Source organism: Ambystoma mexicanum, chromosome 1q (assembly GCF_040938575.1).
Source record: "Ambystoma mexicanum isolate Mex_15411 chromosome 1q, UKY_AmexF1_1, whole genome shotgun sequence".
Classification (NCBI taxonomy): domain Eukaryota; kingdom Metazoa; phylum Chordata; class Amphibia; order Caudata; family Ambystomatidae; genus Ambystoma; species Ambystoma mexicanum.
In genome coordinates, this window is record NC_090922.1 from 415,562,637 (window position 1) to 415,584,774 (window position 22,138).

General features: G+C 44.1%; 1 protein-coding gene across 1 annotated transcript in view; it reads left to right on the plus strand.

Annotated features, from left to right (window-relative positions):
• The first annotated feature begins 621 nt into the window (after positions 1 to 621).
• Positions 622 to 22,138, plus strand: part of LPCAT2 (lysophosphatidylcholine acyltransferase 2) — a 1,163,987-nt gene continuing 1,142,470 nt past the window's right edge. The window contains exon 1 of the mRNA XM_069639642.1: positions 622 to 917. Within this exon, the coding sequence (XP_069495743.1) occupies positions 786 to 917 (132 nt within the window). The 5' untranslated portion in view covers positions 622 to 785. The remainder of the gene's footprint in view (positions 918 to 22,138) is intronic.

Consider the following 22,138-nt stretch of genomic DNA (forward strand, 5'->3'; position numbering starts at 1 on the left):
AACGTGTCCCTCTACACAGGATAGTCAAGTATGTCCCACTGCACAAAACACATCACCTCTCTCTGTTGCACATAACAAATCTGCAAAGTACGCCTCTCCAGCGGCAGTGCCTGCTGGCCCCAGGTCTGCCAGGGCCCTGTGAGAGATTTGTGCGCCCCCCCACCATAAAAGCAGACATCAGGGGGCCCAGTTTTGTTGTTCGTCTCATAATAGATCAAGTATCAGCCGAACAATAGAACTGCTGTTCTTGTAAAGTGCGCTTTGCCTCCAGCTCAGTGTCATGTAAATAAAAGTCTATCAAAGAATCACAATGCTATTCAAAAATTGGAGCTGTTTACATGACAAAACTGGAGGCAATGAGCGGTTGCGGTTGAAATTGTGGTTGCGCTGTGCCCTCTGAAACCGCACCGGATCCGGCGCTGTCCAGCAGGCAGGACAAAAAACCTCCCCATGAAAAAAAATTAAAATATGCGCATTTATGTAAAATGGTACACAGGAAATGCTCCGACCGTACCTTCTTGGCACCGAGGCTGCGCCTACCTTACCGCTCGTGTGTCTTGTCACGCCTTGGAGAAGAAAAAAAAACACGTTGAAGAAGTGCGCAATCTGGAGCACGTGAGTTCCCAGACACGCTCGACTGGCAACCCACGTGATGACAAGGAGGCGGGGTGTTGCTAAGGTCCGTTTCTCGGATTGAATTAGACACTACCTCTCTGCTAGCTTGAAACTTGTTTCGGGTTAGGCTGGAGGGTGTTCAGAGTCACAAAGTAATTCGAGTTTGACAGATGCAGGTCATGGCGCAGCAGCCCCGATTATTTTCTCACCAGCCCCTTCCGCGGCAGTTCTCGTTCATTCCGCCGCCAGTCCTCAACCCCTTCGTGCAAGATAAGCAGCTCACCACGACCCAAAAACTGCGAGTAAGTGTAGAGCGGTTTGTGTTGGTGGGTCTATAAAGAGGAAGCAGTAAATTACATCTACTGTTGTTTGCACAATGGGATCTTGCAGAGCGTGACCAAATGACGGCGTAGCATAATCTTTAATATCGCTGGCGGCTGGTGACATTTGAAACAGGCGGGGCGTAACCACTAGTACATTTTACAATGATAACCCATTCCAATGGATTGCGGGGCGGGAGCTCACTGTAGGAACATTTCAAAAGGAAATGGGGCACAGCACAGCGGTGCATTTTACCGTACCATTTTCCAAACGCCAAGCATTTTTGCTGTAGCCTGTGGGTAATGTGTTTTATTGTAGTATATGCCCAGCTCCTGTCTGTCTATGTTGCTAATGCTTCACATGTCTGTCCAAGTATTCCAACCTCTTTGCAGGTTATATCTGCCCCTTGCTCTTCATACTGATGCGTCCCAGCTTCCCCACGCTAACTTGTCCTGTGCTCAAGCACTTCGCATTCTGTCTTTATACCCCCAACTTAGTGAATGTCATACGATTTTCACTTGGATAGGCAGCTAAAACGGTCACTAAGTTGACCTACCCTGGGTGAGCTAGCCTATTCTAAAATTAAACAACATCTGAGTATATTGACGTCCGGCTAATGGACTGAGTTGTATCGGTGGATGATTGGGGTGCAATAGCATATGTACATGTGATTTAAGTCCGTCTTCTTAAGACCTGGTACTTCACCCACCTCTGTTTATTACTCCCTAACTCCTAATCATGAGCACTCTTATTGTACTGGCATGCGGGACAAACATCAACTATTCCAATGCACTTCTGTCATAAACCCCACATCCACCTTAATATTTCATGTATGGTTCCCAAACCAAACTCTGCCTCAGGAATTCAAGCCTGACCCTCTTCACATTCTAATATTCCCTGTTCTACGTACATAGAATTCTTTGCAAATTCAAACCAAGAATGAACTGTAGAATCCCACATTATTCTAGTACATAGAGGTGCCTATATTTCTTACAATTATCACATTCTGTGCCCCATGCTCCATATTTTTCTAGCTCAGACCCTGCTTTACCAATGCATATCACCTGACTAAAAAAACCTCTGCAATTGCAGTACTGTGAGACCTATGTTATTCTGCCATTGCAATTTAATTCCAAGGGATCCATACCATTTTAAGCACATATCCAGACAACTCTACCAAAGCAGCCATCTGGACATACTTACCCCTATAGTATTCCAAAACAGGGTCATGAACCTATACAAAGCTCTGCCAGGGCCTGACCAAATTGAATATTGTTTGAATCTTGGAATATTGAGTCTGAGTCCCACACACAATCCTGACACGCAGCATGCCATATTCCAAAACTTAAACCCATGTACAGTTCGATCAACGCACAATTGTCTTCCTCCCTCTCATTGTTACTCCAATATTGAGAGTTGATGCCTACATAGTTATTCAAGTGTGCCTCAGTCATAGCCAATTCCAATAGGAATGCATGTCATTCTTATGAGCAGCGACACTGGATCCTTCAGTACTGGGACTCACATAGAGGTATGTCAGAAGATGACTGCCCTTTAATAATAGCCACCAACAGTGTATACTATTTCAGTGCCATGACTAAAAAATAGCTCTGACAATCTACATGAACCATGCCTCCCCACCACCGCCCATTTGAGCACTGTGACCTACAAATAGCTTTGTCAATTTATCTCAGTCATGATCTGATTGCACCCTTGCTATTCCAGGACTGGGTTCCAACAAAACTCTGCCTGCGTACTTTCATCTTAACGTTCAACATTAGCAAATAATCCTACTGGGATCCAAAAACTGATGCACCGCTATATGTTCCTGACCAGCAGACATAAATTTGCCAAATTTCTAATGCAATACAGTAAATAGGGTGTGAGGGGAGAGCTAGAACCCAGAATAGCTTACTGATATATACATCATACCAGGTGGTGAGTGGGAGCTCCCTCTCTTCAAAAGCACACGTCATGAGACGGGAGCTCCACAGCAAAGCATACATTGTCACATGACCAGCAGGGAGTTGGGCGTCCTGACCGTCTTATGAAAGGATCAGATAATCAGAATGACTAAAAACCAAACCAGGGTATTGCTCACCATGCTATAGAAGCAGTGTTCTTAGCATCCTGAAGGAGTGGTTTTAAAATAGATGGATTGTCAATAATTTAAAATGAGTAAAAATTGCTGTGTCTCATATTAATGACCAAGTATGGCACAGTGAATGGATATTAAAGTTTCACTGTTTGTGTTGTAGCATTATTTGCATATTTGTTTATCAGAACTCCAGCCCATGAGATGGTACGATAGCTGCAGAGATCTGTGTGAAAGAGGCCGAAGTCATGGCTAGGCAGCTCGCCATGCGGCAGCAGCAGCTTCTGTAAGCTCTGTACCAAGGCGCCTGTTCCAGTCATCCATGGCGCCCGGAGAGACAGAATTTCAGCCGAAGTAGTGGTCGGAAGGTGCCGTGACCCTGCTGTGCGGGAATAGCAGTGGCTTTACAAATGGAATGTCGGCATTTCACACCTGTTTCTTTAGACCCACCGCAAACAAAATGGCAGGCGGCATTCTGTAACTGGAATCGAGAAGGCAAGCGCGGCGGAGGACTCGTGTAGCGCGGGGATGCTCATGGATATTGGCGTGCTTTTAAAAGTACTCCGCCTCGCGCCCAGCTGGAGGTACAGGCGAGCTGCTACGGCGGGACAGAAAGCAGGGCTGGCCATAGTGAGGAGCTCCGGCGAGGGATGGTGTACCTTCTCCCAGCGGTATGATCGATGTGCAGACAGCACGATTCTGCTCACAGCGCATATGCTGCTAATGGCAATCGTAGAGGAGGAGGCAGGAGGCGAATCCTGAAGAGTTCGATGAGGGAGCGGACTGGAGAATGCTCTGGTCTCGCCTGGCGGCTGTAGCCCATGTGGGCTGTCCAAGTGGGTTGGCAGTGGCAGACACTCTCACTGGCACACACATAACACACTCGGCCTTCCCTCATTAAATGAATAGACTAATGGAAAGCACCTAACGCCAATGAGAGACATTGCAAGTATATAGCTGGACCTGGATCTGGGGCTGAACTAGGAAATTACAGCCAGTACTTCTAGAGCTCCAGTGTGCTCTTTCCATAGGCTAGTGTGCAAACAGTGTTCATATAGGGAACCTTACGCGGTCTGGCATAATTGTCTGGTTTGGTAATGCCCAAATCCACACACAAGCACAAGAGGGGTGGAATTACGGCATATTTGACATCTGGAGGTCTTGTGGATCAGAAAATGCAAACGACAAAAGCAGATGCCCACTCCCCACTGGAAGCGGGATCCTCCAGGGAACCTACCCTTTCCAAACAATATTTTGAGGAAGTGATGAGAGCCCTTAAAGTGGATATAACGTAATAAATAAAATCTGAAATAAAATCCTCTAGAGACTGTCTTGCGCAGTCTATCGCAGTATTGGATTTGAAAAGCCTGAAAGACAGAGTCAATGAATTGGAGAATGTGGCTTGCGAGAAGGGACATGATTATTAGGAACTCTCCAAAAGAACACAGAATGTGGAAGACTGCCTGGAAGAGCTAGGGGCAAAGCAAATAGATCTAGAAAATCGATCTAGAAGAAATAATATTTGAATGCGCGGAATCCCCAGGCACGTATTGGATCATGATCTTCCGGAATATGTTGGGGCTCTCTTCAGATCCCTTCTAGGGTTGGAAGTATCAGGCAAGCTGATCCTTGGTAGGACCCACCAAGTTTATTCTGCTTCAACAAAGGAAAGATCTTCTGCCGGTTGTTCTCACTAGAGTTCACTTTTTTTCATCAAAAGGAGAGAATCATGGCAGCGGTAAGGAAGGCAGAGCCGGTGAAGTTCCGGAGCTCCACACTGTCTCTATTTCAAGATCTCTCCCCTTCTACTTTGGCAGATCGCAGACGTCTTCAGAAGGTCACAGCGTGGCTTCAAGAGAAAAAGGTCTGCTATCGATGGGGGTTTCCGTGCAAGCTGCTTTTTCGAATATCACAACCGCACCTATGCAATTCGCTCTGAAGAGGAGGCCAGGAAACTAATGCGCAGAGAAGAGGGCAGAGATGTTGACCCCAGAACGAAGATCAGCCCTTCGGATGATCAGTCTCGAAGTCCCACGCCGAAGGATGTAAGGAGGAAGCCCAGAGGCTGGCATGTAATGAAAGGGGCCTCAGGCACGACGAAAGGTGTGGCAGACCCCACATGACCCCACCCCGCCCCCAGCTGACTTTGATTGGTTCTTGCTCCAGCTATAATGAAGGATCCCTAAATGCGACAGATGTCTGATATATGGAGCCTCTCTGAATTGTAGTTATGATAAGTTTAAAGTTTGTTTGGTTACAGGCGCCCTTCTTGAACAAGGGCATTACGCGGAGTGTCCTTACAACGCTATAGAGCAGTTCATAAGTGATCATTTTCAATGGTTTTCACACAGATATCTAGGAGCCGTTAGCCCATGCATGAATTGGATGGTTGAGATGGGGCTTTGCGTACCACTATTTCATTTTGTGGATTGCTTCACAATTCCGAAAAGGGTGTGTGCAAAATCGGGTATGAAAGGGCGCCTAACGTACAGATTGCGCCTACCATAGCAATTCTGAACAGGTTATTGGTTAAAACTTTTAAAGCCTTAAAATCTATCAACTAATTATGTTGATTCTTGTTTTTTTTTATTTGTCAAGTTTTTTATGGGTTCTCAACACTAGGTTTGGTTTAAATGGTGGTCGACTTTATTGGAAATCCTTTTTGATTTGCAATGTTGGCATTATGGAAAAGGTGTCATCTTACATGTCAGCATGGGTAACCTTGGGGGGTATGTGCTCCGAATGGTTCACTGAAATTGGAGGTATGACCTCTGGGCAACGGGGTGGGAGCAGAGACATTTCTTGGGTGCGGGAAATCAACTGTGCCTGATACGCAAAAGGATAAGGTGGTCACCAGAATGGCTATTCTGAATGTAACTTGCCTCACCCTGAAAGTGCAGGGTTTAAATTCCCCATTAAAGAGGAAGGCCCTATTTCACCGTTTAGCTACACATTACCCCACCATATTGTTTCTTCAAGAAACTCATCTATTACGCACTGATGAATTCCGACTCATTCATAAACTTTATCCTGTCAAATTTTGTGCTTCCTCGGGGCTAAAGAGATGCGGAGTAGCCATTCTGGTCCGAAAAGGGGTATTACTAAAGGTTCATAAGATTCTGTAGGATAAAGAGGGGAGATATATTTTAGTAGTAGCCACGCTGCAAGGAAAGAGGGTGACCCTGGTCTCGTTATACGCACCCAATACCCGCCAAGATCTGTTTTTCGCCTCTGTCAAAGATATTGCACGAGTAGACTGAAGGAGACCGCATAATGGGAGGGATTTCAACGCAGCGATCAACCCGCTAGAGGATAAATCCCTATCCCCAACCTCGACAGACAAAAAAACATTTGTAGCACTCACTACACTTCTTCGGGAACATTCACTAATAGAAGCTTGGCGATTCTTACACCAGGGGGAGCGGCATTATACCTTCTATTCTGCGGTACATAGAGGGTTTTCTAGGCTAGATATGTTTTTTCTCTTTGATAATCTTATCCCTCAAACAATTGGCATAGAGATTCTTCCGAAGGCCTTATTGGATCACTCCCCTGTTTGGTAACTATGGCTCCATTTATCGAAACCCCGGACCCCCCATGCACATGGCGTCTGAACGAACTCATTTTGGGGGATCCTCAGTTCTGCTCCTGCATCTCAGACACTATAACTCATTATATTGCTGACAATGATAAGGAGGGGATGGATTATACTGTGGTATGGGATGTGGCAAAAGCAGTAATCGGGGGTCAAATCATAGCCCAGACAAAAGAAAGGGGGAAAACCAGAAGGCAAGTTCAAGCCCAATTAGAATTGGAACTCCAAAGGAAAGAACAGATGCATACGAATAGGGCCTCTCGGTGAGCCCTTACAGATGTACGAGTGATTCAGAAGGCACTTGAAGCTCACCATATGAGTCGGGTGGCCTATGGTTTAATGCGCACTAAACAGCATTACTATTCGAAGGGGAAATGAGGCCAACCGGCTGCTTGCAGCTAAACTCAAAAAACAAGCAAGGCGTAATCATATGAATTCTCTAAAAGATGCAGATGGGAGGTGGGCTTATTCTGAGTCAGAGAAACTTCAGATGGTTGAAAAGTTTTTTTCGAGACCGTCAGCTCCTCATATCACAGATCCACAGCTAGCCCGAGACTTCATAGAAGAGGTGCATCTCCCGCAGATTTCTGCGGAGCTCCGTGAGCTTTAAGAAGAACCGATTTCACCTGAAGAGACAGATGCAGATATTCGTTCCCTTCCCCTAGGTAAGGCCCCTGGGCCGGACGGTTTTACAAATACATTTTATAAAACATTTAGGACGGTGCTTACCCCTTATTTATCAAAGCTCTTTAATGTTGTCTAGAAAGCGGGTGTAGTAACTAAGTCAATGGCTGAATCGGCCACAACGCTGCTCTTGAAGCCCGGGAAGGACCCCACGGATTGTGCCTCTTATAGACCAATTGCGCTGTTAAACACAGATGCAAAGTTGCTGGGGAAAATAATTGCGGGGCAATTGGGTGGGATTCTTCCATCTTTGATAACGAATGATCAAACCGGGTTCATATGCAACCGTTCAACGTACGATAATGTTTACTGAGCTATAGATCTGATTGCCCTTGCCACGAAGATCCCAGGAAGGCTGTTATTATTATCCCTAGATGCCCATAGGGCGTTTGATAGCATGTCCTGGGGGTATCTAGAAGCACTATTAGAAGGGTTCGGTTTTGGCCCTGGGTTTTCCAAATTAATACTTTCAAATCCCCTCGACCAAGGTCAAAGTAAATAGAAATTGGACCTCGTTGATTGTTTTAGGTAAAGGCACTATGCAGGGTTGTCCCCTGTCACCCTTAGTTTTTGCTTTGGCAATGGAGCCCCCGGCCCAACAAATTAGATTTCATCCGGATATCCTAGGCTTCGAGATAGCGGGGCAATGCCATAAAGTAGCTTTATACGCGGATGATTTGCTTTGATTTCTGAACGATGCCGCTAGTTCGATTCCGCTCCTCTTGGACCTCCTGACTCCATTAGCCTCAATTTCTGGTTTCAAAGTGAACCCAACCAAATCCGTAGGGATGGCCTTAACTGAAGATCCCAGTAGGCTAGAGGGAGTACAGGCAGTATCACACATTCCATGGTCCTCCACTGATATCCCGTATCTGGGGATAAAATTGACTCCGATTTACGCTGGCCTCTACAAGGTGAATATCCCAGCTCTGTTTAAGGAGGCAAAAGAGTGGCTGCAACGTTGGGATACTCAGGAGATCTCATGGCTAGGCCGAGTTAATGCGATCAAGATGTCACTTCTCCCGAAACTTTTATATGCTTTTCACTCCCTGCCAATCCCGATCCCTAAATTCGAGCTCATAGATATGCAAAAGGAGATAGGTTGGTTTATTTGGAAAGGGAAAAAACCGAGGGTTCCTTGCAAGAGGGAAGATGGTGGGTGGACTGGGCCTCCCCTCAGTGCCGCTGTACTTTATGGCAGCTCAGGTGGCGCTGATGCTTTCCTGGGGAAATTCATTGGATCCTCCTAAATGGCAAGAGATCGAACAGGCAGTAGCTTCATTTCCCCTGGCCTACTTACCATTTCTCCCCAGGGAGGCTCGGAGTTAACGGGGTGAGTTGCTTCCTACCACCCTAGCCATGCTCCGGAGTTGGGATAGGGCATGTTCACAGAGGGGTATTACTTCAGTGTTAGGCCCACTATCCCCCATCAACCAGAATCCGGCATTCACCCCGGGGTTATGTGCCAAGTCATATCAAAACTGGAGTCAGGACAAACCCCTAAGACTGAGAGACTTGTACGTAAATCAGGAACCCCTGACTTTCCAATAATGTAAAGAAAAGTTTGGGGTCTCAGAGAACGCTTTAGGTATATTCAACTTAGGCACTGGCTAACTATTGAGGGCACCTGTCAAGCTGCAACGAGAGTCCCGGTTGGTATAGAACTTAAAATCCTTGAGGAGCAACAATCGCATAGAATAGCCTCATGTTATCGGCTTTTAGAGAAAGCTCCATTAGAGGAGAAACTCTCTTACATGCAAGCTTGGGAGAGGGAACTAGGATTGGAAATTTCAGAAGAGATCTGGTATAGGGCTCAGAAGAGTTTGTGTTGTGCGATAGTGAAAGAGAACGCCATTACAATCTGTTTTAGGTGGTATTTACCTCCAAGTAGACTCCATACGATGAAATCAGTATACCCAGATACATGTTGGCATGGATGTGGGGACCGGGGGGGATCTGGGCCACATGTGGTGGCACTGTGCAGTTATTCAAACTTTTTGGCTGGAGGTGAGGCCAGAAATTAGAGAGGTTACAGGATCTCTGCTCCCCATGAAACCAAGAGTGTTGCTGTTGGGGGATGTGCTGGAAGATGGGACTTTCCCAATGACGGGACATAAGGCGGCTCTGATCTCACAACTGCTTATTGTCGCCTGTATCATAAGTGTGGTTTTGGAAAACAATGGAAGGTCTGCACATAGCTTATTGGTGGATAAAAGTGTGGGAATTGTTGGGCCTGGAGAAACTCACAGCCATGCTTGAAGGGAAGCTTTCAAAATTTAAAAAAATGTGGACCATTTCTGGACTATGTTTCAGATAGGGAACACATGTTCTTTCAACCGCAACTTATGAAGCAATTTATGAATCCCTGATACTTGATGCTGACCTTATGAATTGATGACCTGTCGACCTGACCTAAGTGGTTTTTCTTTTTTTCTTCCATTCTTTCTTCTGGCTATGCAAATCAATTAGCGTTGAATAATGAATTTACTAAGATTGAATCAATTTATGATATCAAACAGTTAATATGTAATGAAGGGGGAATGAATTGTGAAGAGAATGAATTGTTATGTATTGTTGTACGTTATGCATTTGTATGTTGAAAATCAATAAAAATAAGTCCCAACTGCAAGGAGGGCTGACACAGCCTTTCATCCTTATAGATGTTTCAAATTGGTGCAGTAGGTATAGGTAACAAAATACCTTGCAGTGTGTAGTATGCATGCATTATGACGGAATCCATTGCCTTATCATATATTATCTAGGGGTGCAAATGGATTATTGCTAGACCCGCATAGTTATGAGAAAATGTTAAAGTATATGGGTTTTACTTTTTCTTTTAAAAGCCATAAATGCTCAGAATACCTCATAGCGACAGATTCACGGGAGAATGCTAGAGTAAAACACATTCAATGGGACCTTCGTCACTTTTGTTTTTGTTCTTTCTAAAATGCACATTCTTCTTGATTTCTTTTTCCACTGCAGTAAAACCAGTCATACAATTACACGGCATATCCCCTTCTTCATTGTCTGCCTCACTTTTGTCAGTGTAACTTAGCATAAGTCTTTAGAATGTGAGGACTCACCTGTAGGGACAGAAGTCGCACTGAACGTGATTCAGAGACTCAGGCTGAGCACTTTTGGATCAGAAGCTGGACTGTGATTGAGATGCCGCTTGTCTTTTTTTCCAGCTTGCTTTGTAGTTTCTTCCCAGTTTATCCTCAAACTCCCTATATAGCTGATGTTAGAGATGAGAAGTCAGTTGGGGGTGGCTGTGATTGCAAGATTTCAGTTAACAAAGGTTGCTGTCTGTTCATATTCTGCCTTCATCAAAGTCCTTACAAAATGAAGGCAGACTGCCTTCCCAGACAGGCACCCCACAAGAAAACCAGCATTTTTAGGTAATCTCTTCAGTGATATGAACTCCTCCCTCCGCATACCTCTTCCTATGTTTTCTGTCTCCCAATCGAGACCTCGCAAGATGCTGACGCAGGGTGGTTGCTGTGACCAGGAATGTTAATAAGGCTTTCATCCATTTAAGTCCCAAGAGTGGGTGAAATGCCAATTGAAGTGTATGGACGGGTAGAGAGCATGGTGGGTGAATGAACTAATTCCATGTCTGGTGTTGCGGCCAAAAGTATGTGAGTTGAGCTATAGGGGAGACTGGCTTAACTATTGTGGGCTGGCGTCCCGGAAATTATATTAAGATGTATGTTTGAATGCCCTGTTGCTGGCATGTGAGGCAGGTTGGGAGCTGTACAATTGCCGGGGCCCAAGTGGAAAGCACCGGTCTGTGCCACATTGCCAGAAAGGGGGAGAGTGAGGTTGTGGTGGGCTCAAGCACTACGCTGTTGCTTAAGTGGGTAGGGAAGAAAAAGGAAGGGAAGTACACGGCATTCCCATCCTTCCTGAGATACATGTTCAAATTCTATCCATGGGCAAAATTTGATACCAGATCCCAAGGGAATGTCCACTTGGATGACCAATTGAGATCTGATTGGCCAGCATAATTTCTCTCCAGACGAGGCTACTCCGGTTGACAAAAAAGATCATAGTGCTCTAAAGAGATCATATTCAACAAATTGGTCTCATTGTCAGGGCCAGCACTTACTGTGGATATACTGCACATTCCCTCTCACTTTACTTACAATATGGAGAGACCTAACGCCACTCTTGGAGGTCCAGTACTTCGGAAATCAATTGGGACATTATGAGATTGGCAGCTTCGAGTGGCAGTTCCTTAATCTCAGCAAGAAGGCACCTGCGATTGCGAAATTTAAAAGCAGCGGAAGCTCATAGAAATTGCACTGACAAAGCTCCCCTTCATATGTTCCTTCCTGTTTGGACCTCCGCTGTTCTATCTATAATTTTTCATGACCGAAAGCACGCTTTGTCATATATGGGTAGAAGTTGTTTGTTTACATCCGACTGACCAGAAGTACATCGGCACCCCACCAACGCAGGCTGCAAGGGGTTCCTTTTAAAACCAGATTAAGAGGCTGCTCAGTTTAGTTTATTATGCTCAGGACAGTTTAGGATATTTCGAACCATTTGAATTTTTGGTGGTTTGAGGTTCTGTATAACTTTTTGGCTATTTCTTAACGGTCAGGGTAGACTATGGCCCTGCAGATCAGAGCAAGATGCCTTGCTTGAAGTGCCCTGTATTATTATTATTTTTTTGTATTTTGGTTTTGGCTATTGGGTGGCGCTTTAGCTCCACCTTGAAATGGAAAATAATATGTGCAAGTAGGGCGCCGTAATGGAAGGTTTTCACATTGGACACAGTAGCGTTCCTTAGGATACGGTTTAACCTTTACTATGCAATGCAATATTTCTGTAATGCCAGTGGTGGACAAAAAGCAAGCACAGAAAATGACAATGTTTACTTCCTCTTTGGTTCTCTCTCATTTACAATTACTATTTATGAATCTTTTATCCTTCTGCACACAGCCTTTTTCAAGCTATTGTATGATTTATCTTTCGAGGATACTTTTTTACCCTCTGCGTCTCTGATAGAAAAGCACAGACAATGGCAAAGAGTGTGACTATTATCTTTTTCTCCCTGTCGATTTTGTCTAAACTGTCGGAAGGTTTCGCCCATGTCGTTTTTCTAGTCTGTTAATTCTTTCATGCTTTTTTTCTGTTTAGTCTGGTTTTGCACCAGCTCACCACATTGGGTTCACTTTCTTTCTCTTGTAAGGGATTTCAATCAGGCACACTCCCAAGTCTCGCCTAGCATGTAGTGCGGAAATGAAACCCTTATTTATTTTTGTCTATAAGTTCAATATTTTGAATGATATACCACTCATATGACACCCTTCTCAAAATACCCCCAGGTCACACTGAACCAGGAATCAGGCTAGTTTGCAAAGGTAAATATTTATTTTAATATTCAAATCACACATAGGTTTAATAAAGATATATATGGGGCAGCAATCACCCAAAGGGTGACAAAACCATTCAAAATATAAGTCAAGCAATTAAATTCACTTATAAGGAGGCAAAATAGAAAACACGGGGAAAGAACAGTCTTATTTTGCACACAGATAGCGTTGAGGTTAATGTTCCCCCTGCAAAGTTTTGTTTAAATACAAATGAGCAATCCTACACCAATGTGAGTAATCAGCAGGTTTTCAGGAATTAAATACAATGTCTAGAGTTATAGGCAATCCTCCCTCCCACACCAGAGAGAAAACCTAAAGAAAGCAACACTAATCAGGTCCTAACATGCATGGGCTATAATATGAACCACAATATACACTTCAGATAATGATGGGATGGAAAAACCACTTTGAAATGGGCAAAAGACACGTGTACTTTGGCTGAAATTGCAAATTTGCGGCAAACTTTTACTATGCGATATTGAAGAAAAACTGGTCAAATACACTGTTGCGATGCGGTCTTTAATTGTGCTAAAGGATAGCTAAGGATGTTAGGTAACAGTGGGAGTTGGAATTTCGTTTCTATCTATAAAACTGAGGGAGTTATAGAGGTTTTAGTGAGAGGTGTTTTTCGAAAAATAAAGACGCGAACTTCAGTTAAAACCAGAAAATATGGATTATGCTTTTACTTTTACTCAAGATTAGAGCATTCCAACTAGACAACCGGGTTGGGACGAAGTAAGCTCTGAGACTGATTCATGACTTCAGTAGCAGATGCCCAGCGCCTTCCCAGGTGGAACCAGTCCAAACACTCGCAGTGGGATTTATGGATAAGAATTACACAAATAAAAATGACTATTGAAATGACGCTTTAGCAAATAGACAGCATAGGATAGCACTAACGATTTTGACCCTGTTACTGGTTATGAAAGTAAAGATAGTTCCGAGATTAGGGTGGAACAAGATAAGGCAAGGTATACAATAGTTCTATAGCATCCTGTTAACACTTACAATCCAATGGGATTTAAGATTTTTGGACCGTCAAAGTTCTGGTCAATTGGATCGGGTCTATCAGGGAAGGACATCAAATCAGACTGGACAGTATCAGCTAGGCCGGTCGCTGGAACTGTACGGAATCTGCCCTTCTTGTTTCTGGATATTTCAGATCAGCGGGATGGCTGGTTCATCAGGCAAGCATTTATGGTAGCAAGCCAGATAGTTTCAGAATGCTTCCCCCAACCACAGAGCTTCACTGGGTTGTGAGGATTAGTTGAGGATTGAAGCCTAGCTGAAAATGGTTCAGCTACTGCTTGGCCTGGTGGATCTAGAAGGATGTTGAAGGCTGGATGTTGAATGCTGGATCAAAGTGCTTCACTGGAATCAGAAGAGAGAGTGTGTCCTATGTGTTGTCAGATGTCCCTATTTATCCTGTCAAATGACATCACCAAATGGGTGTATATGCTGGCTTAACTAAACTGGCCCCTGTGAAATGGGATTTGATCAGAGCCTCATCTCTGCCTTGCATCCGGATAATTGGATCAAAGACAGATGATGTCAGGTTTATGGTTTGATTTTTACAATACTTCGAAACCTCCCCTAGCCACTATTATCGAAATCGAATTTTGTCCTACATATTTATACATGTGTAACCTCTACAAAAATGACATACAAGGATTACATATTTTATGGAGTATCTGTTCATCAAAATCCCACAGCTGTGAGACCTTGTTTCGCCTTTCTGCAGCATTTTGTCCATTTCGCCATGTAAACATTTTCCAAAATGTCTCCAAATTTCCACAAATATGCGCGTTTACCATAGGAATGTGTGTGCAAAGTTTAACAATTCTAGCATAAAAACAGTTCCCATTAAACCACATATATTGCCATTCCTGTTCAGAATATGCTACACAGTTCCACCAACTTTTCAAATGTAGGGCCAAAAATTAGATTAACAAATCTGCCCGTTCTATATTTTTCACCACTTCTGATAGCGAGTTATAAATCTCTAAAAATGTTGATTACATATTCTTTAACAGCAAGTAGTCAGCCTTTTGTCTGTCTCTGGAGGCAAGGAGCAGCCCCCACCTTTGGGATTTCCTTCTGCTGCTAGGCCGTAAAGACCCCCGCATATGGAAACTAAGGCACAATCACCATATACTAGTGATACGACAGATACGAGGTTCGATTTGTCCAAATAATATGGTTTATTTCAATGTATGCTCAGTCAGCCGACTGGGGTCTAACGTCTTGCAACGTGTGTCACCCAGACCTTGTGAGACGCAAGAGAGCAAGCATCGCTCAAACTGCAACATATATACAAACATGTAATCTTTCAAGGCAAATCAAACAGCCCATAATTTATCTTCTAGGGCTAGGGTTCGGTGATTGACAATCATGACACATTATGACAAGTTTCTTCTTCAATCTAATTATACTTATTGTAGCAACAGTTGCAGAGACAGTTCTTTGTTATGGAGAACATAAAGCACTTGTTCAGCAAGGATATCATGTTCGTAAGAGAGACACATTCCTTAGTATGTTATCTACCAGTTTCTATTTGTGAACTAGGGGTCAGTCTGTTCTGAGGCAGATCTGCAAAGGAGGACCGCTAGAAGAATATAATTCATGCTTTAACTGCCTATTGCTACAGCTTTGGTGAGACAGGCCGGCACCTGGGCCGCTGATTAAATGCCGTTTCTGCTTGCCTCCAAGGACTTTGTGAGGGAGGAAAACAATGTATTTCTGTACTGTTTGGCATTCACGTCTGGGTTGATCTTTGAACATGCAGGCTCTGGCCCCGCACCGTGTATGAGCTTTCAGAATTAAATGCATTTTGCAAAGCATTGGACAGAAATGAAAAAGCAAATGGTGGATATTAGACAAAATGGACGCCCTCTGTATACTGACGATTCTGTGTTTGCGATGTTTGTCATATGATGCGATTGGTTTCTGGCCAACATAATATACATACTATACATGATTAGGGTTGTTTCTGGACTAACACTGCAAGCCTAGTTTATGATCTCTTCACACGTCCATTTCCTGACCTGGAGAATCTGCCATTGTTCAGACCCTGGCAGCAGACACACGTCTGGCATACCCACAATTATGTCAGTGAGCATCTGCTGAGAGCAATGCCCTCCCCTTGGGTGGAAACCTGTTTGTCAACCCCTTGCAGGCCCAGCCAGCCTATGTTATTTCTTAATTTCTTGACCTGAAATCCAGCATAAACCAAATTTGTTGCATCAGATAACCCATATAATTTACAGTCTTGATTTAAACCTGTGGGATCTAAACAACTGAGATCCGTGTTCCTTTCAGCAATAGTCCTTTTATATTTGCTAATCCGGCAGACCTTTAGTTTAGACAACTTTAAAGTTTAATCAGGAGAGCCCATTTGACAGGGGCTTTCACTCACAGGTAGCCCAGTGTGGCTGTACAAAGATTTTTGACAGGAGTTGTCATTCACAGGCAATCCAGTTTTGCTGAGAAGGTGTTTTGCTCTTAACATTTCAGGACCTTGTAAATTCACAGTGCTTAATTAGATTAAATTAATTTTAGCGCCAAGCAAGATTTTGAGTGTTGGAAATTGTTATGTACAGGCATTTTGAAGTTTCAGCAGCAAAGTAAATGTCATTTACACGCAAATTTAGGGGGTTCACTTGCAAAGCGCTGCTTCTCCCTCTGCACTCCGTTTACTTGCCGTGGAGCACTTTTTCTGCAGCGTGTGCTCGGTTCCACCATACGTGCACCATGGGTGGCAAGTTGTGCAGCCACCTTTTTGTGTGATTTAAAAATGCGGTTGTAGAGGTTTTGGCGCGCACATAGGTTTTGCCGCCATTTTACTGTTTCTCGCACCATAGATAGAGTGAGGCCGCATAGTATACCAGAGTCGGTCAATACATCCCACACTCTTTAAGTGGGTCATTCACTTCTCGACTCCCTGTGGTTCTTTGTAGTCTCATTATGTTGTTTCCTTACTACTTTCTGTCTCTGTCTCTCTCTGCATTCTCTTATTCTATTCCTTGTTCTATTTGTGCACGTACTATTTTTTTCCCTCTATATTTGCTTTGTCTGTTACTTTCTGTTAATGTTATTTTTCCTTCCCAGTCATTTCCACCCACCCTCTTTCTCTCCCCCCCAACCCCATCTTTTTGTTATCCATCTCCCTCAGTAAAGTTCTGTTGTAATCTGAGGTAGTGTATGGCACACAACAATTACAATATAGCGTTACACGAGACAGCAAGCAGAGAAAGATGTGTATAGGTTGATTGTAACCTGTGCCTTTTTACCAGTGGCTGTGGAGATTATTAATTACAGATCATCTTCTGTGGAAAGTGCTAGTACATTCTTTCACCCGCCCTCTTCGTGTAAAGGCGGCGAGAAGTGAGAGGCCCTCTATGGTACTCCTGGGTCAGCACCAAGTAGCTCTAAGAGGCTCATTTTCCGTGGCTCCCCCTTTGATGAGCAGTGTTGGTAGAGGAGGATTAAAGATACGGCACAGTGTGGCAGGAAGGAGACTAACCTCTTTCAACCAAAAAGACTGTTTCATCTTGCTCCTTGCCACATGCTTGTGTACTAGTGCCGACCTTGAGTTTGGAGATGTCCTGGTCCTCACTATTGTCAAAAATGTGAAGTGCAAGTACTCGGCACTGTTTAAGCTGAACTATGTCAATGGTGTACAGATGGGAGAGAGACGTGATATGAGGAGGGTGTGATATGAGGAGGAACACGCCTATGAACTTTTAGTCATTTACCCCCCACATGGCTATGCTAGACCCTAATGCCATTCCCATGCACGGCCTACCACCCACCAAATTCAACCTCTAGGGATCGCTTTGAGCTAACGAGCGCACAGTAACATCAATCCTTGAAAGTTAATGACTTAATTGCCACTGTAAATTAGCTCATGTTGTGATCAAGTGTGCTTTCAGCCAAATGATTTCTAAGCAATGTTCGTAGCTGCATCACTTCCTTGCACTGACAAAGCCAACGGTTTTGGATCGTGTGTAGGTATTAGGCATTTGCCAGGCACTGACCATGTATGCTCATGTACTCGTACATGTCCAACTGTTCCCATCCTATGGCCAGCTGTTACCATGTATACTAGTGCCTGGCAAAGGCCCAGGCCTACACATAAGCCAAAACTGGTGGACTTTGCCACTGCGTGTTTGTTGTCTATTTCAAACACAAACACTTTCTTGCGCAAACAATAGAAAATACTTTTTGTTATGTTTCTAATTTGTGTTATGTTTCTAATGGAAGCAGGCTCGCCCGTGCTGGAAATGGGGCAGGGTGGGAGGGAAGTTACACTACATATATGAAACCTTTTTCTATTTAAAGTACAGTGCTGGAAATAAAGTCGATAGAAAGGGATAACATTTTTTCCCCATACTTTCAATTAATTAAATGTCCAGCATGACTGGGGCTGCTTGTGCTCGAAAAAGAAAATACCTTTTTCTATTTCTAACGCAGGGTGTCACATGCAGGACGACAAATAAATGGGCATTTCTGCTCTGAGCGGGTGTCGGCACAGGTGCCCAACCGCAGAGCACAAAATCAATGCTGTGGAAAAGGAGTGGTTAGAAGGGAACTTTGGTATGGTTCGGCTGCTCTCGTCCTTTCGGGCCACCTGCACATAATTCTGCATGCCACAGTCCAATCTGCTTCTTACAAACTTGTATACATTTTATTTCACTTCTATATAATGACTCATAAGTAAAGTGCCATGCGTGAGCTAAGAGACAAATCAGGGTGTGTTATGCACTATATAACTGGTCCATATTAGTAATTAATAGACCCTGTAGTCTAGGGGAAACGTTTTCAAGTTGCAACCGACTAGCCAGCCATAAGAAGTCCTTCGTCATCACAATTCTTCACATACAGAAAACACACGTTTTACTCGCCGAGAGGCAGCAGTGGCACACTAGCGAGGGTCTAGCTGCCTTGGGTGATTTTTAGTTCCGTGTTCCATCCCGCATCATAGCATGGAGGGCGATTTCTAAAAATTAAAGCAGTGTTACGTTGTGGCACTGGGGATCCTGAACAAAGGGTTTTAAATATGCTGCTTTATTTAAAAGGTAAAGTTCCTGTTGGCCGACATCGGGGAATTCAGGGTAGTTGAATGGGCCAGGCAGCAGTGGGGACCTCTCTCTGGAGGACCATAAGATTGGTTCCCCAATCTCCGGCCTAAGTACTCTAGCTTGGAACACCTGGTCTTGCAAGGACCAGGAATGGGGGTTCATGCTACAGCAGCGCGGAAAGATTGTCTGCAGTGGCTGCATCTCATGTTGAGACCCTCTTGGCCTATAACAAAATCAGTGAGACAATCGCAGCTGAGCAGCTGTGGCACATGGATTGTGTGCTTGGTTTAGGCCTTCCGAGAATCGGGTTAATTTAAACACAAAGAAAAAGTTATTTTAGTGACTAGGGCGAGCAGGGCCAGAATTGAATAAGCAAATATTAGGCACTCAATCACAGCAGAGCATTGGTGGCATACTAGTTAAGTGTTGGGATTACAAGTCCGGAGCAGTGGTGGACTGGGCACTAAAAGAGGCCCTGGAAATAATTACTGGGGACCAAAAGAGGCCCTTTAAATAATGTTCAAAGTGGCCCCATATTACACATTTTCAGCCAGCCCAAGTCTTTTCCTAGGAAAATATTTGGAAATACGACACAAAAGAGGCCAAGGGAGCAGAGGCCCACCGGGAAATCTCCATTCCCTATGGGCCAGTCCACCCCTGGTCCGGAGAGCCACATTCTTGTCCCACCTGCGTAGTTATTTGGGCAAGCAGGGCTTGAATTAATTAAACGGTGAATACTTCGAAAAATGCTGAATGCAGCATAATGCAGGATGACATTAGTGTCATAGGAACTCAATAGAAAGTCATTGTTTTCGAGCCCCTTTTAGCCACCTTTGGTACAGAGGCTTTTATAGCGCTGCGGTTTGGTGCTTCTTGGTTTGCCACCCTTTTCCCTACTATAGCAGCCTTGTGCCTCTTCATTTGCTGTTGTTGAGCAGGTGCAAGTGGATCTTGGTCCTGTAACCTTAGCCCTATCGACCGTTTAGCCCTGTCCCTTCCTTTCCTCTTAACTCTTAGATCAAGGGCGTCTCTCGCGTGGGCGTCCAAAGTGAAGGGCAGATTTAGGAAAGGGCAATTCCTGTTTGGACGGTGGACCAGAACCACTGCTCCTCTAACATCTGTTAAGCTCCCTAGAAAATGTGTTTCACCCCTCTCTTCACAACAGCTTATACCTACCATCACCACTCCTTGCCATCCATAATGCTATCCAGCGATATTATGGACACTGCATCGCAGCAACCTCACCTGCATCACCATAAATCATATCCGCACTCCTATCATCATCAACTACTACACGAAAACTGATGCTTGCCATTGTCCGCTCAGCAAGGAACCATGCAGCAGGAATCACGACCTCATCACCACACATGACTTGGATGCCATCTTAATTACAGAGACCTGGATGATCGCCACCCACGTCTTGGCTGTTCTCATCCCCAAAGGCTACAGTTTCTACAGCTTGTCCTCCTTCACAAGCATCCAACTGAGTATCTCCACCATTGGCTCATTCAAAAACATTTCCTGCCACTTCACACTCTCCCCAACAGACACAGTACCTTTTCACCTCATTTACAGACCACCCAAGCCCAACACCTCCCTCATCGAATACTTGGACACCACCATGTCTCTCAAGCATTCCCCCAACATCTTCCTCTGCAAATTCAACATCCCTGGCAAACCAGCAACCAAATCCTTGAAGGAAGATCTCGACTGCCTACTCTGCTCTCTGAACCTCACGCAGTACACAAAAGACCCATCTCACTTGGGTTCCATATCATTTCATCGCCGGATGTTTTTTCGCTGGGTTTTTTTACAGCAGATTTTTTTTTTTTTTTTTTTTTTTTTTTTTTTTTGGGGGGCTTCCCCCCTAAACCCATCCCCTTTAATTTTTTATATATTCCTGAACACCGACATCCAATTTATATAGTTTTCTAACCCCCAAAAAAATGTGGTGTGTTTTTTCGGCAAAGAATTCGCAGTAAAATACAGCACGAAAAAACATCCCACGATGAAAGGACGTCGTACCCTCATACGAAGGGCAATATCCTCGACCAGCTCATCACTGCCCTGTCTACCGTGCGTCACAGCTCTCCAATCCCGCTCAACTGTTCAGACCATCTGCCAATCCCCTTTGAAATTAGTAACACCACACTAGGGGTGTCACAGTATTAGTTTTATGACGGTACGATAACCTTCTTGCCAAATGACGGTATATCATGGTTATCGCGGTATAGCAGGTGGAGTTAACTAATCTTAACAAATATTTTCTAAATGGTCATAAATTGACAGATTTATCATCTCAAACAAAACCATGCACCCAGGGCCAGAATTGGGCATTTCAACATACTTTCCACTGAAATGACTTGCTTCCACCAAACACAAACGCACGTGTGGAGAGGGGGAGGGGGCCCTGCTACAACTAGCAAAGCAAACTAAATAGCTTTTCTTAAGTGGTCATTTAGACTTTTTGTTCCCCTACTGGCTACTGGTGAAGATGAACATGTTGCCATCTTGATAACCTGCATGCCACAGATCAATGGAGGCTGATGGTAGTATACGCTTGTGAAATCACAGACATGTTACCCTTTGGTATGGCAGCAGGGAATACCGACAGATGTGACTTATTATATGTAAATTCAATGATAGAACCAGGGAAATCCCCCATTGCCATATGTTTAGAGAATATTATCCATTATAAATATATAAACCCCAAATCCGCCACCCCAAAGTAAACCCTTTTCCTTCTTGGCACTTCATCTATTCTTCCTATTGCTAACATATTGATTTTGTGTCAGGCACGTGTGGTTTATGGAATGGCATTAAAAACTCCTCCAACTGAAACTACTTGGCAGACGGCAGATCCAACAGTGTAAGACCAAGTCTGCGCAGCACTTGCTTACTGCAGCCTTTACAAATCAGATTGAAAAGCACACTTAACGGTATAACGGTATAAACAATGTGACGGTTATTATTGTTCAATTAAGTGGATCACGGTATCTTTAACGGTATACCGTTATACCGTTACATCCCTACACCATACCACTCAAACAAGCCCATTGGAAACCCAGCAAGCAATCCCTTAGATTACTCAAAAACTTCCCAGTGGAGGCTCTCCCAGAAAACTGTGCCAAATTACACCTCACATGGTCTGATTTACCTCTGACGAACCAGGACTATGACTCGCTTCTGCAAGAACTCAACACCACTCTCCCAATAAACATCAACCACCATGCACCAGTGAAACAATACCACCCTCAAGCCAAAACCTTGTTCACCCTGGTACAGTCAAGAACTCAACTTCAATAAACAAACCATCAGAAAACAAGAAAAGACTTGGTGAAAGTCCTGCAGCACTTCTGACCTTGCC